Below are 19513 nucleotides of genomic sequence, written 5' to 3'. Positions count from 1 at the left end.
GTGGAGATGGCATGATCCATACTTTGTATCTGAATTCACCTGTACTTTGAGAACATGTGAATGTGCATCCAAATGTTGTGACTTAGGCCTGATAAATACAAGAGACTCAAATGAGATACTTGATGCACAGAATGTCTCTAACAAAATTTTGCTAAAAATACGTGAAATCAGTGGTAGCTATGGAGTGTTCAAAACTGTTTTCTCTGGGTATTTTTATGATTTTTCTCAGTTTAAATCATAATGCAAATGTGATATCATGAGTACATATCATATATGTAAGTACTGAAACCTCAAAACTATCTAGGGGAATTAGTAACATAGTTATCCTTAAAGCTCATAGCTGGGCTTGGCAATGTAAATGACTATCAGCTCACCTTTTATGTAAAGAAGGGGTGGAGAACAGGATTCTCTTCCTTTACTGATCATGCTTTCACCGGAACAGTTTAAGCACTACCCACATGCGTGCAGTATTGGCTCTGAGCCGACATAATGCTATGAGGTGAGATAGTGTTATGGTTATGGTACTTTTGTATGCCAACAGAGAAAATAGATCTCTACTTCTGCTTCAGAGACTGGCCAGTAAAATGATAATAAAAAGACTGTTTTGCTATCTTACAGCCTCTTCACAAATGACCTCTGCTTTTAGCTGGGTGCTTGGGACCTCCTTTCCTTAGTGACCATTTTTTTTATTTCACTGAGAATGCAATGTGTTGAAATATGAAGTACTTCATCTAGTTTGATGCTATGTCTTGCTTAACACTGATAGAAAGACTGAAATATGGTCAAATGGATTCCCAGAAAATAAAACTGAGCATTCTGTCTGACTTAATGGTCTCCAAGTATAAAAGGAAGAAAAAGGCGGATAGCTGCATTGTCTGAAAACAGAGTTCAAAACAATACAGGCATTGGTATGCCATTTCTGAAGGGCTGAACAAGTCAGATCATGTCTTTGACAGGTGACAGCTAATATATATACAGTGTAATGGGACTGATGCTGAATAGATACTATATTAGTGGTAATGGCTTGTGTGCAAAATCATGACTATAATCTCCATAGTAATCTAACCTAACATTTTTCCTGCTTTCTGTTTTCTTGTCCGCTTTTATTTGAAGTGAGCAGTAGTTTGTTATCTTGAGAGCACAGATTGGAGGTGTATTTATGTTTCTAAGATGCAGATAAAAGTGCCTGCTTATGGAACTTGGCAGGATGTTCATGTAAAAGTGACTTTACTGGATTGATCAGGTGATGACAGATTTCTTCTGATGCCAGATTGTCTGGTTATATTATAGGAGGTGACCCAAAAAATCTTGGAGGCTGTAGGGACCATTGCTGGTTCTTCTCTGGAACAGACTAGCTGGCTGAGCCGGAATTTAGAAGTGAAAGCTCAACCTCAGATTTCACCAGATGAGTTCAACATTGAAGATGTGAACGGTAACATGGTTTTGTCTGATTTTCTGCTACTTTCTATGTGCTGCTTAAGTTCACTGAAAAGTATAAGGTGTTAGAGAGGGTTTAGTCCTCGTGAGAAGGAAGTAATACAGACAAAAAGTAAAATGCAAAATAAGCTTTGTCCTTCACTGTTCTGTGCCAGTCTAAGCAGGGTTAATAAATATCTGCAGATTGTGTATAATACAGGAGAAAACTTGCTGCAGATGCATGCAATACATGGGAAAGAACAGCATGGGGCATGAGGTATGTCATCCTGGCAAGATCCCTAGAAGCATTTCATTGTAATACCAACATGCAAATAACAGTTCTATTTAGGAAGAAAACTAGCAAACACCAAAGTTTAAACGTGTTTTGTCTGAAGTGCAAACTAAATGATTTTGCCTCTTCTAGATACATCAGTGAAACCATCTTCAATGGTTTCTGCCTCTGCTCCTTCAATATACAGTGTCCAAGCTCTTTCACTCCTTGCAGAAGTAAGTAGGAACCAGTTTTGTAGTTGCTGCTCTCATCTATGGGGTGGTTATTGATTGCTGTTGTTGAGCAAGGGAATACATTAGGTTTTCCCATTAGATTAAATGGGAGCTTAAATCTTTAGTGAGACATTCTCTGCACACACACATACTATCCTGAAATATAGCATGTTCTGCCCTTTTGTCAGAAATACCTATTGTAGGTTTAATGAGACATTCTTTTCATTTTTAAGGTTCTTGCTTCTCTCTTGGACATGGTTTACCGGAGTGATGAGAAGGAGAAAGCTGTGCCATTGATTTCACGTTTGCTTTATTATGTATTTCCTTATCTACGCAACCACAGGTGATTTCTCTCTCTTGATTTTTCTTAAGTCTGATTTTTGAGCACACTGTAAGACTTGGCTTTGTTTTCTTTTCCTTCTGCTCATGAGTGTTTAATAGTTACGGGGAACTGTTAGAGCTGGAGACTGGAAATACAAAACCTCATCTAAATAATTTTCTAATTTAGTCATTAACTATATGGGACAGACAAGCATATTCTCCCTTTCGTGTAACATAAAGATGACCTTTTGCTCTAGAAAAAAATCTCAGTAGTTTCATTATCAAATGTAAGTTTTCCTCAAGAAAGGGAAGCTTCCTTTATGAGCGTTAGCCCTGTAATCCGTGCCCGGAGAAAACTGCTGAATCACACTCCAGAAGAGTTTCTCTTGCCACTCACTGTAGAAGGTCTTGGGAACTAGGCACAGTAGGCTAAAATAAACTTCTAGGATTACTCTCCTCCCTCTCCTTGCTGCCCACAAACATACACATCCCAACTGGAAGAGCACAGGTAATGAGAACTCCTTGCTGGTAAGTGTTTGTAATAAATGTTTTGAAAAGCTACTCAGATGTGAAGTCACTGAGACTATCAGCTGTTCCAAGTTGTTCTCTGTGCCTTAGTTGTCTGGTGATCTTGCATCTTGAACGATGAGCCATTCTCCGCAGTAGGATAATACAAACCTTTCCTTTTGGCAATGTATCTAGCTTATCCAGGAAGTTAATGCTAATAATGCCAGATCTCTTTTCAGCATAGACACCTAAAAGTGATCTGTCAACTCTGCCCTACCAAAGATTTGCAGAACAACTGCTCTGAAAGAGAGTTGAGCTCCTAAATCACAATTTGTGTCTAGAGACTTGTCAGTGCTGCAGCCGCCAGTGAGAGGGCTAACTGCCCACTTTGAATCTGCATTTTGCTAAAGAGACAGCTGTTGGAGACAGACTCATAGGGACATGTTTTGAAATGAGTTGTGTTTTTATGCTTTTAGAGTGGTTTTCCTGACTCTTCTGTCTCCTGTAATGGATGATCAGAATTCAGGATAATACTTGATGGTTGTGTTTACATTAGTGATCTGTCAGAGCAGTAGTGTGACTTTTGAAGTGAATCCCCTGAACTGTCTCCATTTATGAAAAGTTGGTTCAGTTCTCCAGGCAGTTTTGTTGCTCAAACTAAAATCCTTTTGGAGGAAACTAAGACAGAAGCTCCTCTACAAATGTGACCCAGCAGGGCTTACTAGTTCCTGACCATGCTACCATGAGGAGGTCTAGAGTGTACCTGCCTCACATGGGCCAATAGAAGGCACTCAAACCTGGGACATCCTGAAGCTGTTCTTGTGCCAAGTAAGCTTGTCCTCCACTGCAGGCCCTCAGTTCTTCCTTGCAATTGATACCTGTCTGTCATCTTCTCCTTCCTCATCCTTCCACACTTCTGACATGTAAACGCTCCCAACTTCACTAGCCCTGTTGCTTTTCCCCGCTGCTGAATACTATTGCTTTCATTGCCTTTTACTGTCATTGCTTTTCAATTTCTGCCATTTTGACACCTACCTTTTCTGCCCCTTGGGAAAGAAGGGCAACAAGGAAACAAAGCCACTGTGAAAGTGGCCAAGAGTTTGTTGGTAGTCTGGATGTAGACCTGGACAGAAATCAGAGATGAACAGCACAGCAGATATGTGCCTATTACAGAGAGCCAGAAGAAATCTTCAAGTAGGAGCACAAAGGCAAGCCTGCAGCCTGTTTCAGCTCAAGTCTGAGGGTCACTGTGCAGTAGTATCTAGAGGAGTGCATGCTGTCCCTGGACCCCACAGGAAGATCTGAGCAGGGGCACGTCTAGAGACACTTTTCATCCATAGATCCCTTTCTATCCCAGAGCTGGCCTAAGCACAGCTGTCAGTTAAAACCCAGGTATGTGTATGGCTTCTCTACACTCATTTTTATGGTAGCTTTGCAAAGTGAATTAATTCTGTTATTTAATGAATGCCTTAATTTCATCAGAAATTGAGGCATTTTGTTCAAAGTGGCAGAGAAACCATGTACATCACTGTTTTGACCACAAGGGCTGCTTTGTCTGTAAAAGTAGTTGCCGTAGGACCATGATATGTGAGAGAGATCTTCCATGTATAAATCACCTGTGTCAGAAACTGCACATCCTGTCTGTATGGATGTCTCGGGCCAGGCATTGGGTCAACTGCCTGCACAACACATTGTCATAATAAAACTCCCTCCTGGGCTTCTGTAATAAGAACCAACCACCAGTCCCTTTCCTTCCCCAAATCAGGCAGTTATAGAATGATAGCCTGGCTATGGCAGCAATGCTCCAGTCCTGTCCTTGCCTCGCGGGAGCAGATTAAAGAGTTGTTGTTTATTCTGAACACAAAGCAGTTGGTAACTGAAGAGCCACTGAGGACTGAGCTCATGGTGAAGCTCATTTCCCCTTTACATACAAATAAGCTCAGGATATCACTGGGTCTCTCAACTTCACCAGCCATTGGCAGTGAGCAGCAGTGGTAGAGTCTTGCCCATGAGATTTTGGTTTGACAATACACAAGGTGCAGCACTGCCCTCATTCCTGATTGTGGCAGACAGCCTGCTGCTGGCAGTCACTTGGGGCCACATGTCTCTCAGGGCTGGAGGGGTCAAAGTGACACTGTCACATTTGCTGACATGCTGTTGCTTCTAACAGAGCACTGAACCCATGACATGCCCTAACTTTATCCAGCAAACTTCTGTGTTAGCAGGTATTCTGAGTATTGATTGAAGGTGGAAAGGCAGCCCATAGTGTTGTGTGCACCCCCTGAAGCACAGGCCTTCGGTCTGGGCACAGCCTGGAGCACGTTCAGGGCACACTGACAGGAGACCTGTCAGGTTCAAAGGCCTTTCCCTGTGCTCCTTGAGGAAAACTGGAAGCTAGGAGGAGGAAGGCCACAAGCAAGAGACAACCATGTATCTTCAGACACTTGGGAACTGATGGGTTTGTTCTTCTCTCCTCCATAGAGTCCTCTGAGGAGGGAGTTGCAGTGGATGTCCCTCCATCTTGTTCCCACACGGCTGTGGGCAGGAGGCAATATGTGCCCCAAGGGGCTATCTTGGAGCACCCAAAGGCCAAAACAGCACTGCAGAGGGAGGAAGATAATAGAAACGTGGTAGAAAGGCTCCTACAGGATGCTCAGCAGGGCTGACATGGCCCACTTGATACCAGGCCAGCAACGCTCAGGAGCAGGAGGCTCTGAAGAGTGGGAGTGGCAGCCCCCACAGGAGGTCTGGCCTGTGGGTATTCCCTGTCTGTAATTGCTGGGCAACTTGCTGGAGGAAGATGCTTTGCCTGCTGCTGAGGTCTGACCTCAGCACCCTTTCATGCCTGGTGTGTGGGCAGTCAGCAGAGTTCCCACCCACGTGCACCAATCAGGTTGGAAGGGTGAGGTGCAGCAAGAGGCTCTTGACATGGAGGCTGTAAGGGCCTCTCCTGTCCTTTTCACTCCCACAAGTGTGTTAGTTGGGCCACATTAGCCAAATTTGTTAATTTTGTCTTCCTATGGATTCCATTGGCCCACACGAGAACATAAGTGTTGTTGTTCCTCCTCTCCCCTGCTTCCATTCTTATAAGGTATGAACCATGTTTCCCCCAGGAACTGAAGTGTTTTGTTGTTTGATCTAGGTGCTGGTCAGTTCCTGTTTAGCTACAGGTGCTCCTCCTCTCTAGGTTTTTGGCCTTTCCTTAAAGCTTCCCTTTGTATTTATGTTGGGGAATGGGGCCAGGCTGTGGGATGGGACAGCAAGGTGTTGGGCAGGTCACAAGACCCATCGTGAGGTGGGAAGGTTGCAGTCCCTCCCAAAACCCTGCCTAGATTTCAGCTAGAAGCATAGGAGTAGAAGAGATGGGTGATATCCTCTGATAGCTGTACAGTACAGCACCTTTCCAGTAGTGGCAGGAGGAGGGGGAGGAAAATGTTTCCTTGCCATGAAGGTTTCCTTTCCATTCTCCAGGGCCTTGTCAGTTGGTCCTCCCTCATGCTTCCCTCCCCTTCTTTCTCCCAGCTGCTGCTCACAGATATCCTAGAAACTAGGTCTTCCTTTCTCTAGCAGCTCTCTGCCAAGTGGCAGCAAGCAGCCCGCCCTGCTCCTTGCCAGTGCTATTTTCCTGAGTTGTGGCGGCTGCTGTGGTAGCCGTTATTAAGCTTCCCCTTCTCCTGGCTGCTATATTTTCCTGGACAGACCAGTTTATACCAACGTTTGGGAGAGCATCAGCCACAGCTCAGGAAAAAAGGGGGAGGGGGATTGTCCCAGTGGATATTTAGGTATTGGTCAAAACCACCAGCCAGTATGCTGTAAAGAACAAAAAAGGGTGTAGAGGGTCAAGGAAGACATAATCAGAGTAACCAAGGATGTCTAAAAAGTGTGATGGGTGGAGCGTCACTGGGGAGCGAGCAAGTAAAGTCATCATACCTCAGGGTGTATCAGGGTATGACAACATTTCCACGCTCTCAGGAGGGATGGATCAAAAACAATACAGAGAAATTCTGGGTAGCTGTTCTTTTCTAGTTGTCATTTTGATGCCTTTTCCATTGAAGCTACTGCAATGTTTTCAGCCTGCTTCCCCCTCCCCAAGTCAGTCATGCTCCTTCACGTATGGTACATTTGTCACCCTTGTTGACTGGGGCATATACCATTCCAGGCATGCATTCAGTGTGCCCAGCATTTGCAGCAGGCATGGAGAACCCTGCACACAGCCACCACTGAAACGGTTCCTGGGAGTGCTGGCATCTTGCTGCTGTGCCGGGCCTGCCAGGTCGCAATGGCTGTGAGCCGTTTGTTCCATCTCTGCCTCACCTGTGGAAATGGCATGATTAAAACTGGCATGGGCAGCATCGCTGTCAGGATGTGGCCTTGTGAACTGATGCAGGGGATAAGTGGCAGTTTCTGTGATGTAAATGGAGATTCAAACAGCCTAGTTTTTCTTGCAAAGAAGATACTACCATCCCTTTCAACCTGAGACTGACTGTTCAGAAGAAATGGACATCAGGAGTCCTGATGAAGTTGCTGAGATGCCTACAGCTCTCCCTTGATGGTTCTCCAGTGTTGCCCTGGCAAGGCCAGCAGTCCTTGCAATTTATGCAGCCATAACCACTGTAGGATGGGCATTGGATGGAAATGTGGGGTCCACATCAGCGATTCCCCCACAGGTGGCCTAGATGGTTCTATTGATGTCACTTGCATGTGGTGCTCAGCAAAATAAGCTTTGAGACCATCTGCATGCCTCTGCCCTTCCCAGGTTGGCAGGAGTTGAGTTGCAGGGCTCCAAAAAAAGGCAGTAGCTTTCCTCTGGAACATGTAGGGACTGCTGAAATTTTGTGTGAGGGAATGGTGCCAGCTCATGACGACCTTGACAGTACCGCTTCTCATCCAAACTTGTGCACCCACTGCTATTCTTCCCATGTCTCAAGGACAACGCATTCCTGCTAGTCTGAGCTCTTCCCCCAGGCCTGAAACCTCTGTTCAGCCACAGACAAAGCAGTCACTGTAGCAAGGATTCCCAGGAAGCTGTTTGGCTCTGTGTCCTCGTGGAAACTGAAGTGTCAGAAGACAGGCTGATGCCTGTCAGTTCATACAGGGTCCTTCTCACCTTGCTCCTGCTGCTTTAGGCTTAAGCCCCACACTGCTCCCCTGCTGTGCCTCACAGAGCATGTTGTCCAAATTCGGAGTGGGATAGGGCATAGAGCAGCAATAGGAGAAGCAATACTAGAGCTTATGTGTGAGACTTCATACACCCAAGTGTTATCTGAGTGACAGGCAAATCCACAGTGTGGTGTCATAGAGGGGCCTGCTGACAAAGATGCAAAAGCTTGTAGGAAACTTCCTTTTCAGAAAGTTTTGAACCACATCTATAGTGGAGACAGGCAGTGCCGTGCTGCAGTATATTTAATCTAAAATTAATTCTCCAAATGAGGTACACTGGAAATGGGAGGAGCTTCTGCACAAACTGCTTTAATCTACTGATCTCTTACTGCACTGAGTTATGAGCTAATGTAGACATAGCCTATTAATTTGGCCAGAAGTTCTGGGAAACCCAGTTTACTTTCTGGCTACACATGTTTAATTAAAAAAAAATACATATTTATCACTATTGTTCTTTTTCTCCAGTGCCTACAACATTCCTAGCTTTCGTGCTGGTGCACAGTTGCTCAGCTCATTGAGTGGATATGCCTATACCAAGCGAGCCTGGAAGAAAGAAGTTCTTGAGCTGTATATGGATCCAGCTTTTTTCCAAATGGATACTTCATGCATTCAGTAAGGCATGAGATTGTAGTACTCTGTGATTTTATTCTGAATTTACAAAGAAAGGCTTTAAAAGAGAATAGGCTAACATTGAAAAAAATCTGTTTTGTACTTTACTACAGAACGTAGTAATGTTAAAAATAGGACTCAACAACTAATTCTACTAAATGTATTATAAGTACTTACACTTGCATTATTGTGCAGAAGAATAAACTTGTTTTATGCTGATTTCCCCTTAGTAATTTGAGAATTGCACATAATAGAGCCGAAAAACATAGAATGTAGTATGTGTTCAAACCACATAAAAGTCTGCATATTGAATATGGTTTGGAAACTGTTTCCTTGTATGAAATGTTTGACCAAAATCTTTTCTGCGATGAATCTACCTGGTTATCTAATTCCTTTTATATTTTATTCAGTTGGAGATCCATTATTGATCATCTTCTAACACATGAGAAAACTATGTTTAAAGATTTGATGAGTGAGTATCAGATACTGATAACTTATTTCTACGTTAATTTGAAATTCATTTTCTTTTGAGCTATTAGGTGCATTTTTAATATACTAAGGTATCAGTAAACTGCAGACTATGCCACATCTGTAATTATGTTGCTAATTTTATTCATAGCTAAAGCCTATGCTAAACTAACTCTCTGTAATATTTCAGTATTGTCTAAAACATGTCATAAGTATTTTCTGTCCATAAATGTTCATGTTGGGCTTCTGTAAGTATATTTTGCCATAATTTTAAATTGCTCTAGCCTGCCTGACCTTGTCAGACAGCTAGGAGACTTTGGCTGGCTTTGCATCTGTCTGTATAATGGCACAGAGCTGTAGGAATGTGGTGCATCAGCACAGGAAACCTTTGAGCAAGGTGCTTTGACCTCCTATTCAGGCTTGAGGAGAGTGTAGAAAAATAACCCCAGGGGAAGGGACAGACTAAGACCATTAAGTTTGCCTGGAGCTCTGGAAGAAAGAGTATGCTTCGGTCTCTTATTCAGATCTTTTAAATGGCTGAAGAGATACAAAGCAAAACTAATTATTTCAACTTTTCTAATAACTGTATATATTTTTTTAAACTTGCCAACCATCTCAGTTTTTTCTCAGCAAGTCTTAGAGCTTTGATATCACTCATTTATGGATTTACATGACTGAAAAGAGGGAGATTTGCGCACATAAAGGTGGAGACAGGGGCTTAAAATACTGGACAGCCTCACTGAAGTTGCAGTGCTTCTTTCACCTCATTTTCCTGCTAGTGTGAGCAGATCTGGATCTACACCAATTTTATTTTTCTATGTGGTAGACCTTAACAGAGTTTTTCTTTTTAAGAAATAATTATTATGCTTTGAAGTCTTTTATGTACCACAGATAATGACTACTTGCGATTTGTGATGAAAATAATTCCTATCTGTTATAGATATGCAGAGCAGCGCCTTAAAACTATACCCAAGTTTTGAGCAAAAAGCAATGTTGTTAAAGCGACAGGCTTTTGCTGTTTTTAGTGGAGAGATTGATCAGTATCATCTTTATCTTCCCTTAATACAAGGTAAGTTTTTTGTTTTTTGTTATTTTATATGCTTTCTTTATGTAGCTGTAACAAATGCATAAATTGCATAGGAAAAGAACATCACCTATTTTTCAGCAGGTACTTCAAAATCTTCACCAAAAGTTATGATGCTGGATCCTGTATTAGGATTCAGACATTCACATCATAATGTCATTGAGAGAGAGAGGAATCTGGGTTCCAAAGCCTTTGGGCTAGAACTTTACTTGGAAACATGATTATTTGTGGCAAGCTTCCAACCACTGTAGGACTGTTGTTGCTCTCCTTAAATGTCAATTTTGACAAAATAACAAAAATGTGACCAATATATAATTGCTAACTCTTCAGGTTTTTTATCTGAAAGAAAATTTGTTTTAGTAGAATGGAGGGAACTGAACCCAAAACTAATGATAAACCACAAATTTTATTCTTCTACATTTTTTATTTCCCAAAACAATGCATGTTCAGGAAAACAATACTTTTTTAATCTTCGTTTCAGAACGACTGACTGAGAACCTTCGTGTTGGGCAGACTTCTATAGTTGCTGCACAGATGTTTCTCTTCTTCAGAGTTCTTTTGTTAAGGATTTCTCCTCAGCATCTAACATCCTTGTGGCCAATTATGGTAACTGAGCTGGTAAGGAATCAGTAACTTGAAACTAGTTAGTGTGGGTTTTTTTCCCCCATTCCCCCCCCCTTTGCCTTTCTCCCGAATACACCCTATTTGAAAAAGGAAGTGTTTTCATAGCTCTACATTAGTTTGATAAGTTGGGAAAAGAATTAACATTGTCATTAAGAAATATCTTTTTGATTGACTTTTGTTGTTATTACTAACATAGTTTCTTGCATGACTTCTTAACTTGTTGCAAGTCATAGAGTAAACTAAGTCTGGTTCCTCATACTGTATGAAACATCTTTTTGTGCTTGAGTTATGGGGACATTAAAATGTTCATACAAATTATTTATTTATTTAAAGATTCAGACGTTTCTACAGCTGGAAGAAGATTTAACTGAGGAAGATGAACCATCAAAGTAAGAATTGCCATTTATCTGATAAAGAACTTGTGAAAGCTAGTACTGATTGTGCTTGTTCTCTTCCTGCAATGTTTGCATTTTCTGGGATAGGGGAGAGATGACAACTTTTGCTAATTGTGCTTGCATATTTCTGGCACTGATGAATCTTAGGGATTTTTTTCAGCAGCTAAAATAATATGTTCTAAGCATGGATACTTACTAGTTGCATACAAACATAGGAAAAAATGCTAAATCAGCATTTGCATATTTTACAATGTTTCATTTTTTTCCTTTTTTTTAAGATATGTTTCTGCTAATAGCCTTTTATATTAATCTTAGTGCTAATATAGAAAGAAAATAAAGCTTTTGATGTGCACAGGTACATTCCCCTTTTGTTGAATGAAAACTAGTTAGTGGACAATAGACTGTTTAGCCTGGAGAAGAGAAAATTGAGGGAGAATCTTATCAATGCATATAAATATCTGAAGGGAGGGTGTAAAGAAGATGGAACCAGACTCTTCTCAGTGGTGCCCCATGACAGGACGAGAGGCAATGGTCCCAAACTGAAACATGGGAAGTTCCATCTGAACATGAGGAAAAACTTTTTTGCTGTGAGGGTGGTTGAACATTGGAACAGGTTGCCCAGAGAGGTTTTGGAGCCTCCATCCTTGGAGGTACTCAAAAGCTGTCTGGTTGCAGGCCTGGGCAGCATGCTCTAGGTGACCCTGCTTGAGCAGGGGGTTGGATTCCATCTCCAGAGGTCCCTTCCAACTTCAACCACTCTGTGATTCTGTGATTTATATGTTTTAATAGTGCATTTCTTAACTGTAACACAGGAGCAACAGCAAAATAAGCAGACAGAAAGTATCGGGTGATGGCAGTGTTTCCTTACTTTCTGACATACAGCAGAATGAGCTGTCCTTGTATTTATCGGCTTGTAAATTTTTGGATACAGCACTTTCATTTCCACCTGACAGGATGCAGTTATTTCAGATGTAAGTCTTCTAATTGCCTATCTGTTCTGGAGTTTGTTACTCTTCTTGTTCTTTAAAGTAATTCCATATATATTTTGTTCTATAATAAATTTTGCTAGGTGTTCTTTCTACAAGTACAGATGTTGATATTAGGACAAATGCAATCTGAGTATTTGAAGAACAGTTTTGTCTTGTTAGTGTAAGAAGATTTCACCATCCTCACTAGGAGTTTCTCCTCTCACTCGGGAGAATTGGGAGAAGAGGAGGACACAGGCACACTGTTCTTTGTTTTCCTTACACACACACTTGGGAATTTTTGGAGTCAATTGCATTTAAGTGCTGACATGAGAGTAACTTCCCTGATCATTAAGTTTGGCTCTGGTAGCAGCATGAAATAAGTTATGACAGCTAGTTACTGTAAACAAACTAGTGCTCTACTAAACTATACATGATCCAAGAAACGAATTCTTCTGTCTGTATTCTTAACAATGTAATCCATTTGTTTCAGGTACAAATGGGCATTTGTCCCAGAGATTGACACAGAGGCATGTACTGTGAATTCTCATCTGATAGAAAATCATCAAGAATGCAGACCACACATTATAAGAATCATGGATCTGCTAAAAAGGAAATTCAGGGTAAAGTATTTTATTTGTATGGAATCTGTTAACTTAAAATCTTGTTACTTGCTTAGAAAAGTAAGGTAGGCAAGAGGTTTTTAGATATAATAAAAGATTCCTCAGGCTTTTAAAAATGATCTGCCTGCTTTCACACATGTATCTTGAAGATGCCAAATTGCTTTTGGATATGGAGTGGTAGTTTCCTGTTGCTTCCTTAAATCTGCCCATAACCACCAAGTGAGAAACTGTTTGTCTCAGACAGGACAAGTATCTCTAAAAAGAGCATGCCGTTCTTTAGCAAACAGAGTTAACCATAATAGCATTTTAAATTACCATTAAGGTTTAGCATTAATACTTCCAGAAGAAAGAACAGAGGCATTAGTATTTCTCAGAGATATTGTTACAGGCTATCTGTAATCTCCATATTCTGTTGTTGCTGGGTGTCTTGTTCTGATTTTGAAGGCCAGTCCAAATTTGCAGTCTTCTGAACTTGTGAGACTTTCTTTTAATGGAAACTCAAATCTGAATATAGAAATAACTTGGTATACCAACTATACAATTGATGTCATGGTGGAATTGTAGGCTGTGGGTCTCTCAGTATGAAAACAAGCGTCTAGAACAGGGTTCAAATGAACTATATGCGGTAGAAGAACATGGTGTCTTAATGCAAAACCGTAAGTAAATCTTGATTTGTATGCTTACAGGAAACAAACAATACTAATGAGAGAATTTCCAAAAGGCACAAATTTCCTCTTTTGGACTTCCGCTCTATATCTAGCATCACCCAACTTGTACCCTTCTTCAAGACTCTATGTTGTGTATTTACAGCAAAGGGGAGTGAGTCCCAGAATTCTCACACTTCTGCATCTCTCTCTGTGGATTACCTTGGCAGTAATGGCATAAAGATCTTGCAACAGCTTGAAGAGAGTATTGAATGTGACTTTCTTGAAAACATGGAAAGTTAAGCCTTGTGGCAGATATTTCACTTGTGTTGACTAAATAGTGAAACAAAGGTAAAACATTACTCAAGGTGGTGAAACTCCTGCAGTTCTTCACTTGTTTTTTTCACCAGTTTTGAAACTGCATTGGGGATTTTCTTCCTGCTGTTGTGGAGTGCGCTTCAATAATCCAGGCTTCCCAGTGGTGTTAAAAAGGAAGGATTCTTCTGTTCAGCTCCTGTGGGAGGAAAAAAGAATACAGTTTGGTGGTAATTTATCATAGTTACTGTATTCTTTTACTTGCTTTCAATGTGAACAATTAAAGAATTTTTTTGTAAATAAAGGAAGAATATTTTTGACTTGGTGAAAGTAGAAACTGTACTCTTTATCCAGTAGCTTCTCACATGAGTATTTTAAACTGCTTTTGGAACTGTTCTGGAAGTAAAATTAAGATAAAGCTAATATTGCATGTCAGTGTACAATCAGTTTGCAGATAAGCCATTTCCTAACATTAAAGCCCACTTCTACTTTTCCTTTCTTTAACATGCTCCAAAGCTTATCAACTTAATTTCTAAACAAATCATTTAAATTTCAAACAGATGTTTTATAGGTTTTAGCATTGTGCAAATAATTGCAGACTTACCATATTTGTAATCTCAATTCTGTATTATAGTAGTGTCTTTCAAGATTAGTGATTCCTAAATAAAAGACACATGCATAAAAGACAAATCTATGCAGTAACATTTGTAACCTGCACCACTTAAGGTTTTTATTTTAATAATTGACTAAAAATATTTTAATTCATTTTTTTTAAATGAAAGAACTTTGTTCTTTCAGTAACTAGGGTCACTTTGCACTTCAGAAATGCAAGCTAAATGAAGATAATTCTGTAAAAATATAAATTGTTGTACACAAACAGCCCAATTCAAATTAAAAGAAAATTGCATTTTTTTAAAAAGAACACTTTTTTTAATATACAGAAGAATATATTTGGCTGCTCCTAGGTGTCACAAGAGTTAGGTCATTCACAGTCCTATGACTACAGTAAGGTTCAAGGCTTTGGAACTGCACTGCTACCACCATCCAGGACGTAGAAGACTGATTAGTTCTTTTGGTAAACAGCATAGTTGCATGTCTGAAGGGTAGTACAAGAAAAGGCTTAGTAGAATGTTTTTCTTCTCTGTGGAGGTGAACTCCCTTGAATTTTCATACTTAGTGGATTATCTGATTGAATTAGCTATGCTGATCTGTCTCAGGGGAAGCTTATCATATTTTTAATGGTGAAGAGCTTTGCTCTTCTGTTAAACATCTGTCTGCTCCTTTATTTAAACACCTTTGCTTCTAGAGGCATGGGTTTTGTGTGAAATACCTGCAGACTAGTGCCTGCTGCTTGTGTTAGAAACATCAGAACTGATGTGCTGGGTATTGGATTTCATCCCTCTTGTTTTTTCAAACTCAAAAAAGGGACATATAAAATGAATGGTTTAATGTCACTAGGCAGTGAAGTCAGGATTTTTTTTCAGAAGTCATGCAAGAAACATGGAAGGCTACTGTACTCTGCAGTGTTTTAACCTACAGGTTTGTGGAAGTTTTCAACTTTGGATTGTAAACTAAAATAATGAAACATTGAACAACATGCTTTACTGTGAGAATACTGTAATGCTGACTAGCAAATTGTCACTTATAGATTTATGCTGAACTTAAATAGTGTGCATTTATACAATTAAGGCAAGTGATAGACTGAGGTGTAATATTGTTTAGTCATTAGGAATGTGTATTATTTGCATTTCTTAATGTAATTTATTAACAATCTCTAATGCTGTTGGAATAAGCACAAGTGTAAAATTATCCTTTTTAAGCATCATTTAAAAACTGGAGCAGGATACTATTAAAATAATCATGTTTGTTACTTATGTAAACTCAGTTTTTAAAGACAATATTTAATACTCAGGATGACTTGGTAGTTTTACTTTCAACTTTCCAGTGGTTGCATCCCATATTTAGGGACTTGACTTTTCTTAAAATCCTGATGAGATGCTGTCAAATGGGCTGTTAAAATCTAAGACAATGTTTTGCCACTAAACATTTCATTTTACCTCATTCCATAAGCTATAAACCTGTGTCTTCACTTCCTCACTAACTAAAGCTGGTAAACCAGTATCTTATACTGAGGGTTTTGTCCCCTTTCCATTTGAAAGGGAATGTCCTGTTCAGACTGCCTATGCCTCCAATGTGAGAATCAGACATCAGTCACCTACTCTTTACTTTTTCCTTCTAGCCCTGGTGATGAACTTTAAAAAGAGAATCTGTGACTTACAAGTTAGAGCTCTACAGACAAAAGAGGATCTTAGCTTCTACAAAAATACCACTTGCTTCTAAATCTCCTGCCTTCTGTACATACTCCTGCCTTTGTTCTGTGGTCCTGTAGATCATTGCTTTAAATGGCGTCAGATATTTGTGACCTGCAGAATCATTTCACTGAAGCAGTGAATGTTAAGTTTTTAAAAAATTAGTCAATAAGCAGATCTTTTATCATTATAAAAAGAGGGCGGGAACAAAGAGGAAAGGGCTCTAACTAAAATAGTCCTTACTTTGGGGGAGGGGGTGAGGAGAGGCAGTTACACGGGCCTAAAGGTATCTCTACCAGTATAACTTTATTGTTTTTCTGTATAGGACTAACTATAACCATTTTAATTCTTATGCTGCTGCTGTTAAATCCACATGAAAGAGGCAGGTTGTACTGCTCTAACACTGGCACTACTAAAGCAGTGCAACTTAACTGTAGATAAATCTGAAAAACTTTAGCATAGAACTCACCATCAAAACCAGGAGAGAAGATACTGTGCTTTATGTCGTTTATTGCTTGTTTTCAAAATAACCCAGCTCAGCTTTCTCTTTGGGATACTTCAGCTTTGGGATAGCATAGCAACATAGCATGATACATAGAGGGAGAAGTAGCTAAACATTCAAGAGAGTTTCATTTTCCTGAAGCAAAAAAATACAGTAGATGCAACTAAGATAACTGCCAAAGAACAGCAGAACTTGAAATGCAGAACGTTAAATAATGGTTATGTGTATTCAATGTTATATTTGAATGTAATTCTTCTAATATTAAATTTTATTTTGAAATACCTCTTCAAATGCAACTGTCGTTTTTCAGCTGCCTTTACTGCTGACAGAGCGACTTTAATTTTTATCTGATTGTGTAAATGCTCTCAAATTCAATTGCAGTATAGGAGGGCTCCATGCAGAACCTCACGTAGACCTTAGTTTTGATGCCAGCAGCAGTGGCTCTGTGCTAGGCCATACCCTCTTCTAGGAAATGATTGCACCACTCCCTCCCTACTCTTCTCAACACAAGCCCAGCCTGCTCTGGCTTGCATGTCTTTCATATTTCCAAACTTTCCACCCTGGAATCCCACTCCTGGGCTCTCAGGACAAGCTTCCAGGAACTGAGTAGAGCAGATGAAGGAAGTTGCTGCTGCAGCATCAGGGGCTCATTGACTGACTGACAGACAGACAGCGACTGCCTGTTTGGAGGCAAATACACAATACTTTTAGTAAGTGCCTCTCCCCAGGAAGTTAGGGGCCGCTGTTTCGTAATGCTTTCTCTGTGCACCAGAGATTTCTAAACTTCAGTCTGTACACTTTTATATGTTCAGGGTAAATGCCCTCAAAGTACTGCCTTTTCCTTTGGAAGGAAGAAAACTGTTTTCCATACAACACAGCTTTAAAATTGAAGGCTAGAGAAGGATAGTTCCTATAACTTGATGTGAAAACTGCTTTTCAGATTCCATCCTTCCTCCGCTGTCTTTGCACATCTTTGTAATATTGTGCAGTATACCTTCCACCTCAGAAGTTGCTAATGTTTGGTTACACTATGTATTTTAAAAATATTTTGAAAATCAGTAAGAGGTGCTGCCTATGCTGGGAAATATTGTAGCATACCTGCAGGTAATATTAAAAAAAAAAAAAAGGCATTGAATGCCTCTTGAGGACCTGCTTAATCAAATGAAAAACAGTAGAGTGGGTCAAAAAAAGGTCTTTGTTAAAGAGAGCAGAGGAAGAGATTCACTTCGCCCAAGGTGTGTTGAAGGCTGCTCCTCAGGTATGAGTAAGTGGCCTGTAAGCTTTCAGTCATCCTGAATTACTGTAACTCAGGCTTATCTTTTAGTTTGAACCTTTTCTCTTGCCAAGTGTATCTATATCTCTTTTTTTTCTATCTGTCCACCATCAGAATAGTAGCTCCTTTTAAGATTATATAATGAAAAATTATATAATTATATGAGACAAAAGGAAATGGAGAGCTGACATACAGCTTACTTGCTGTAATGCACAGCAGGGACCTTCTCAACTATAAATGCATGTCAAGCTGCTGGGTTTTTTTAAGTCCTCCAGGAAGACAATTAATAGTCTGGACTTATGGTAAGTAACCATCATGCACTGCTCATAATATGTGCAAATAACTGAACTATACTAATTTTAATGAAACACCGGAGGAATTTTGTTCAGTGAGTAAACAGGACATGAAACATGATTTCAGGCCTCTCTTCCTCCTGCATCTTACAGAATAAGACTGTATATTACTTGTATGCAATTTGACAGAACACAGATAGTGCTAAACCTTCACATGAATAAAACTCATTACTTGTATTGAGTAGGTTCCTACTTCACCCATTTTTTTCATAATTGTGCAACTCGTAGTGAAAACTGGTTACCTGTTGCAAATAATGGCACTGGAATTTGACCTCAGACTGTCTTTGATAAACACAGGACAGATCCAGGGGGAAAGGGGGAAGGGAACTGTGCAACCTTATGACGATAATATATTATGCAAGTGTATGTGACATGCCAGCTGAGGTTAGCAAGGAGAATCAAAACCATCTGATTAAACTTTTAGTTCTTATCTTGCAATCTGGATCTTGTAGCTGAGCTTGTTTGGCCAGACTTAAGCAAACATTTGCAGGTAGCAACACTCTTCAACATTACTCTGTGCTGATTATTCATTTAAAAAGCATGCTGATTTGTTTAGTATGTATCCAGCCTCATTCCTGAGGTCCAGCTACTGAAAATGAAAGGATAGGAAACTATATCTTGTCCTGGGCTTAATTCCATTTCTCTTTGACTCATTTCTAACACATACACTGAACAACCAAATAGGAAAGAAATGTTGATAGACCAGCAGTTAGTCCACTATGTAGCATAAATCCAGCTGTGGAGCAGAACAAGTGCAACATTTGCATCAAAATGTTTTGCTTTCAGAAAGTTAGTAACCTAAGAGATGAATGCAACTATTGAGGACTTGTCAGCCACCATCCTCAGGGCTAGGGCAAATGCCCTGCTTTTAAGCAATTACGAGTCCCCTGGAAGATGAGGCTGGTTTGGAAACTGCTCCGGATGCACCCTCAGGTGTGTCAGTGGAGCCTCAGCCTCGGGAAACGGACTGTCCGTGTCTGGTGGTAAACTCAAAATGCCTAAATATTTTCACCTAAAAGTATCCGAAAGAACACCCAAATCCAACATCACACGAAGCCCCCTAGGCTTTCCACACACCCGCTTTCCGTAGCGTTAGATAAGTGGAAGCTAATGGGACTGGCTCTCCTCCCAGCGGTGTTTCTGCAGAACGGAGACGGCTGCGCAGCTGTTGACTATCCGGCGCGCCTGGCGGCCCGGCCCACATTCACGCGCTCAACCCTTGCTCCGGGCCGCGACCCGCGCTTCCGGGGCAAGGCGGCGGCGGGTGTCTGAAAAGCCTCTCCTCCTGGGCCATACCTACGCCCCCCGGCCTCTCCGAATCCCTCCACCCCGCGCTGCCGTCGCCGCCGCCCGGTAACGGCCGCGCGGCGCCGCGAGCCGGGCGGGGGCGGGGCCTTGGTGCCAAGGCCCGCCCGGGCCCCGCCTCCCCGCGGGGACGGTT

General features: G+C 40.8%; 1 protein-coding gene across 1 annotated transcript in view; it reads left to right on the top strand.

The window, feature by feature from the left end:
• The window catches only part of DOP1B (DOP1 leucine zipper like protein B), a 50469-nt gene extending 36846 nt beyond the window's left edge, over nt 1-13623 (top strand). The window contains exons 26-36 of the mRNA XM_013955326.2: nt 1291-1432; nt 1841-1923; nt 2154-2263; nt 8374-8520; nt 8928-8989; nt 9926-10054; nt 10551-10687; nt 11027-11082; nt 11901-12059; nt 12547-12676; nt 13363-13623. Coding sequence (XP_013810780.1) covers nt 1291-1432; nt 1841-1923; nt 2154-2263; nt 8374-8520; nt 8928-8989; nt 9926-10054; nt 10551-10687; nt 11027-11082; nt 11901-12059; nt 12547-12676; nt 13363-13623 — 1416 coding nt within the window. The remainder of the gene's footprint in view (nt 1-1290; nt 1433-1840; nt 1924-2153; nt 2264-8373; nt 8521-8927; nt 8990-9925; nt 10055-10550; nt 10688-11026; nt 11083-11900; nt 12060-12546; nt 12677-13362) is intronic.
• The last annotated feature ends 5890 nt before the right edge of the window (nt 13624-19513 follow it).

This window comes from Apteryx mantelli, chromosome 1, assembly GCF_036417845.1.
Source record: "Apteryx mantelli isolate bAptMan1 chromosome 1, bAptMan1.hap1, whole genome shotgun sequence".
NCBI lineage: Eukaryota > Metazoa > Chordata > Aves > Apterygiformes > Apterygidae > Apteryx > Apteryx mantelli.
The sequence above is the reverse complement of the archived record's forward strand: the minus strand, read 5'-3'. Positions and strand labels throughout refer to the sequence as shown.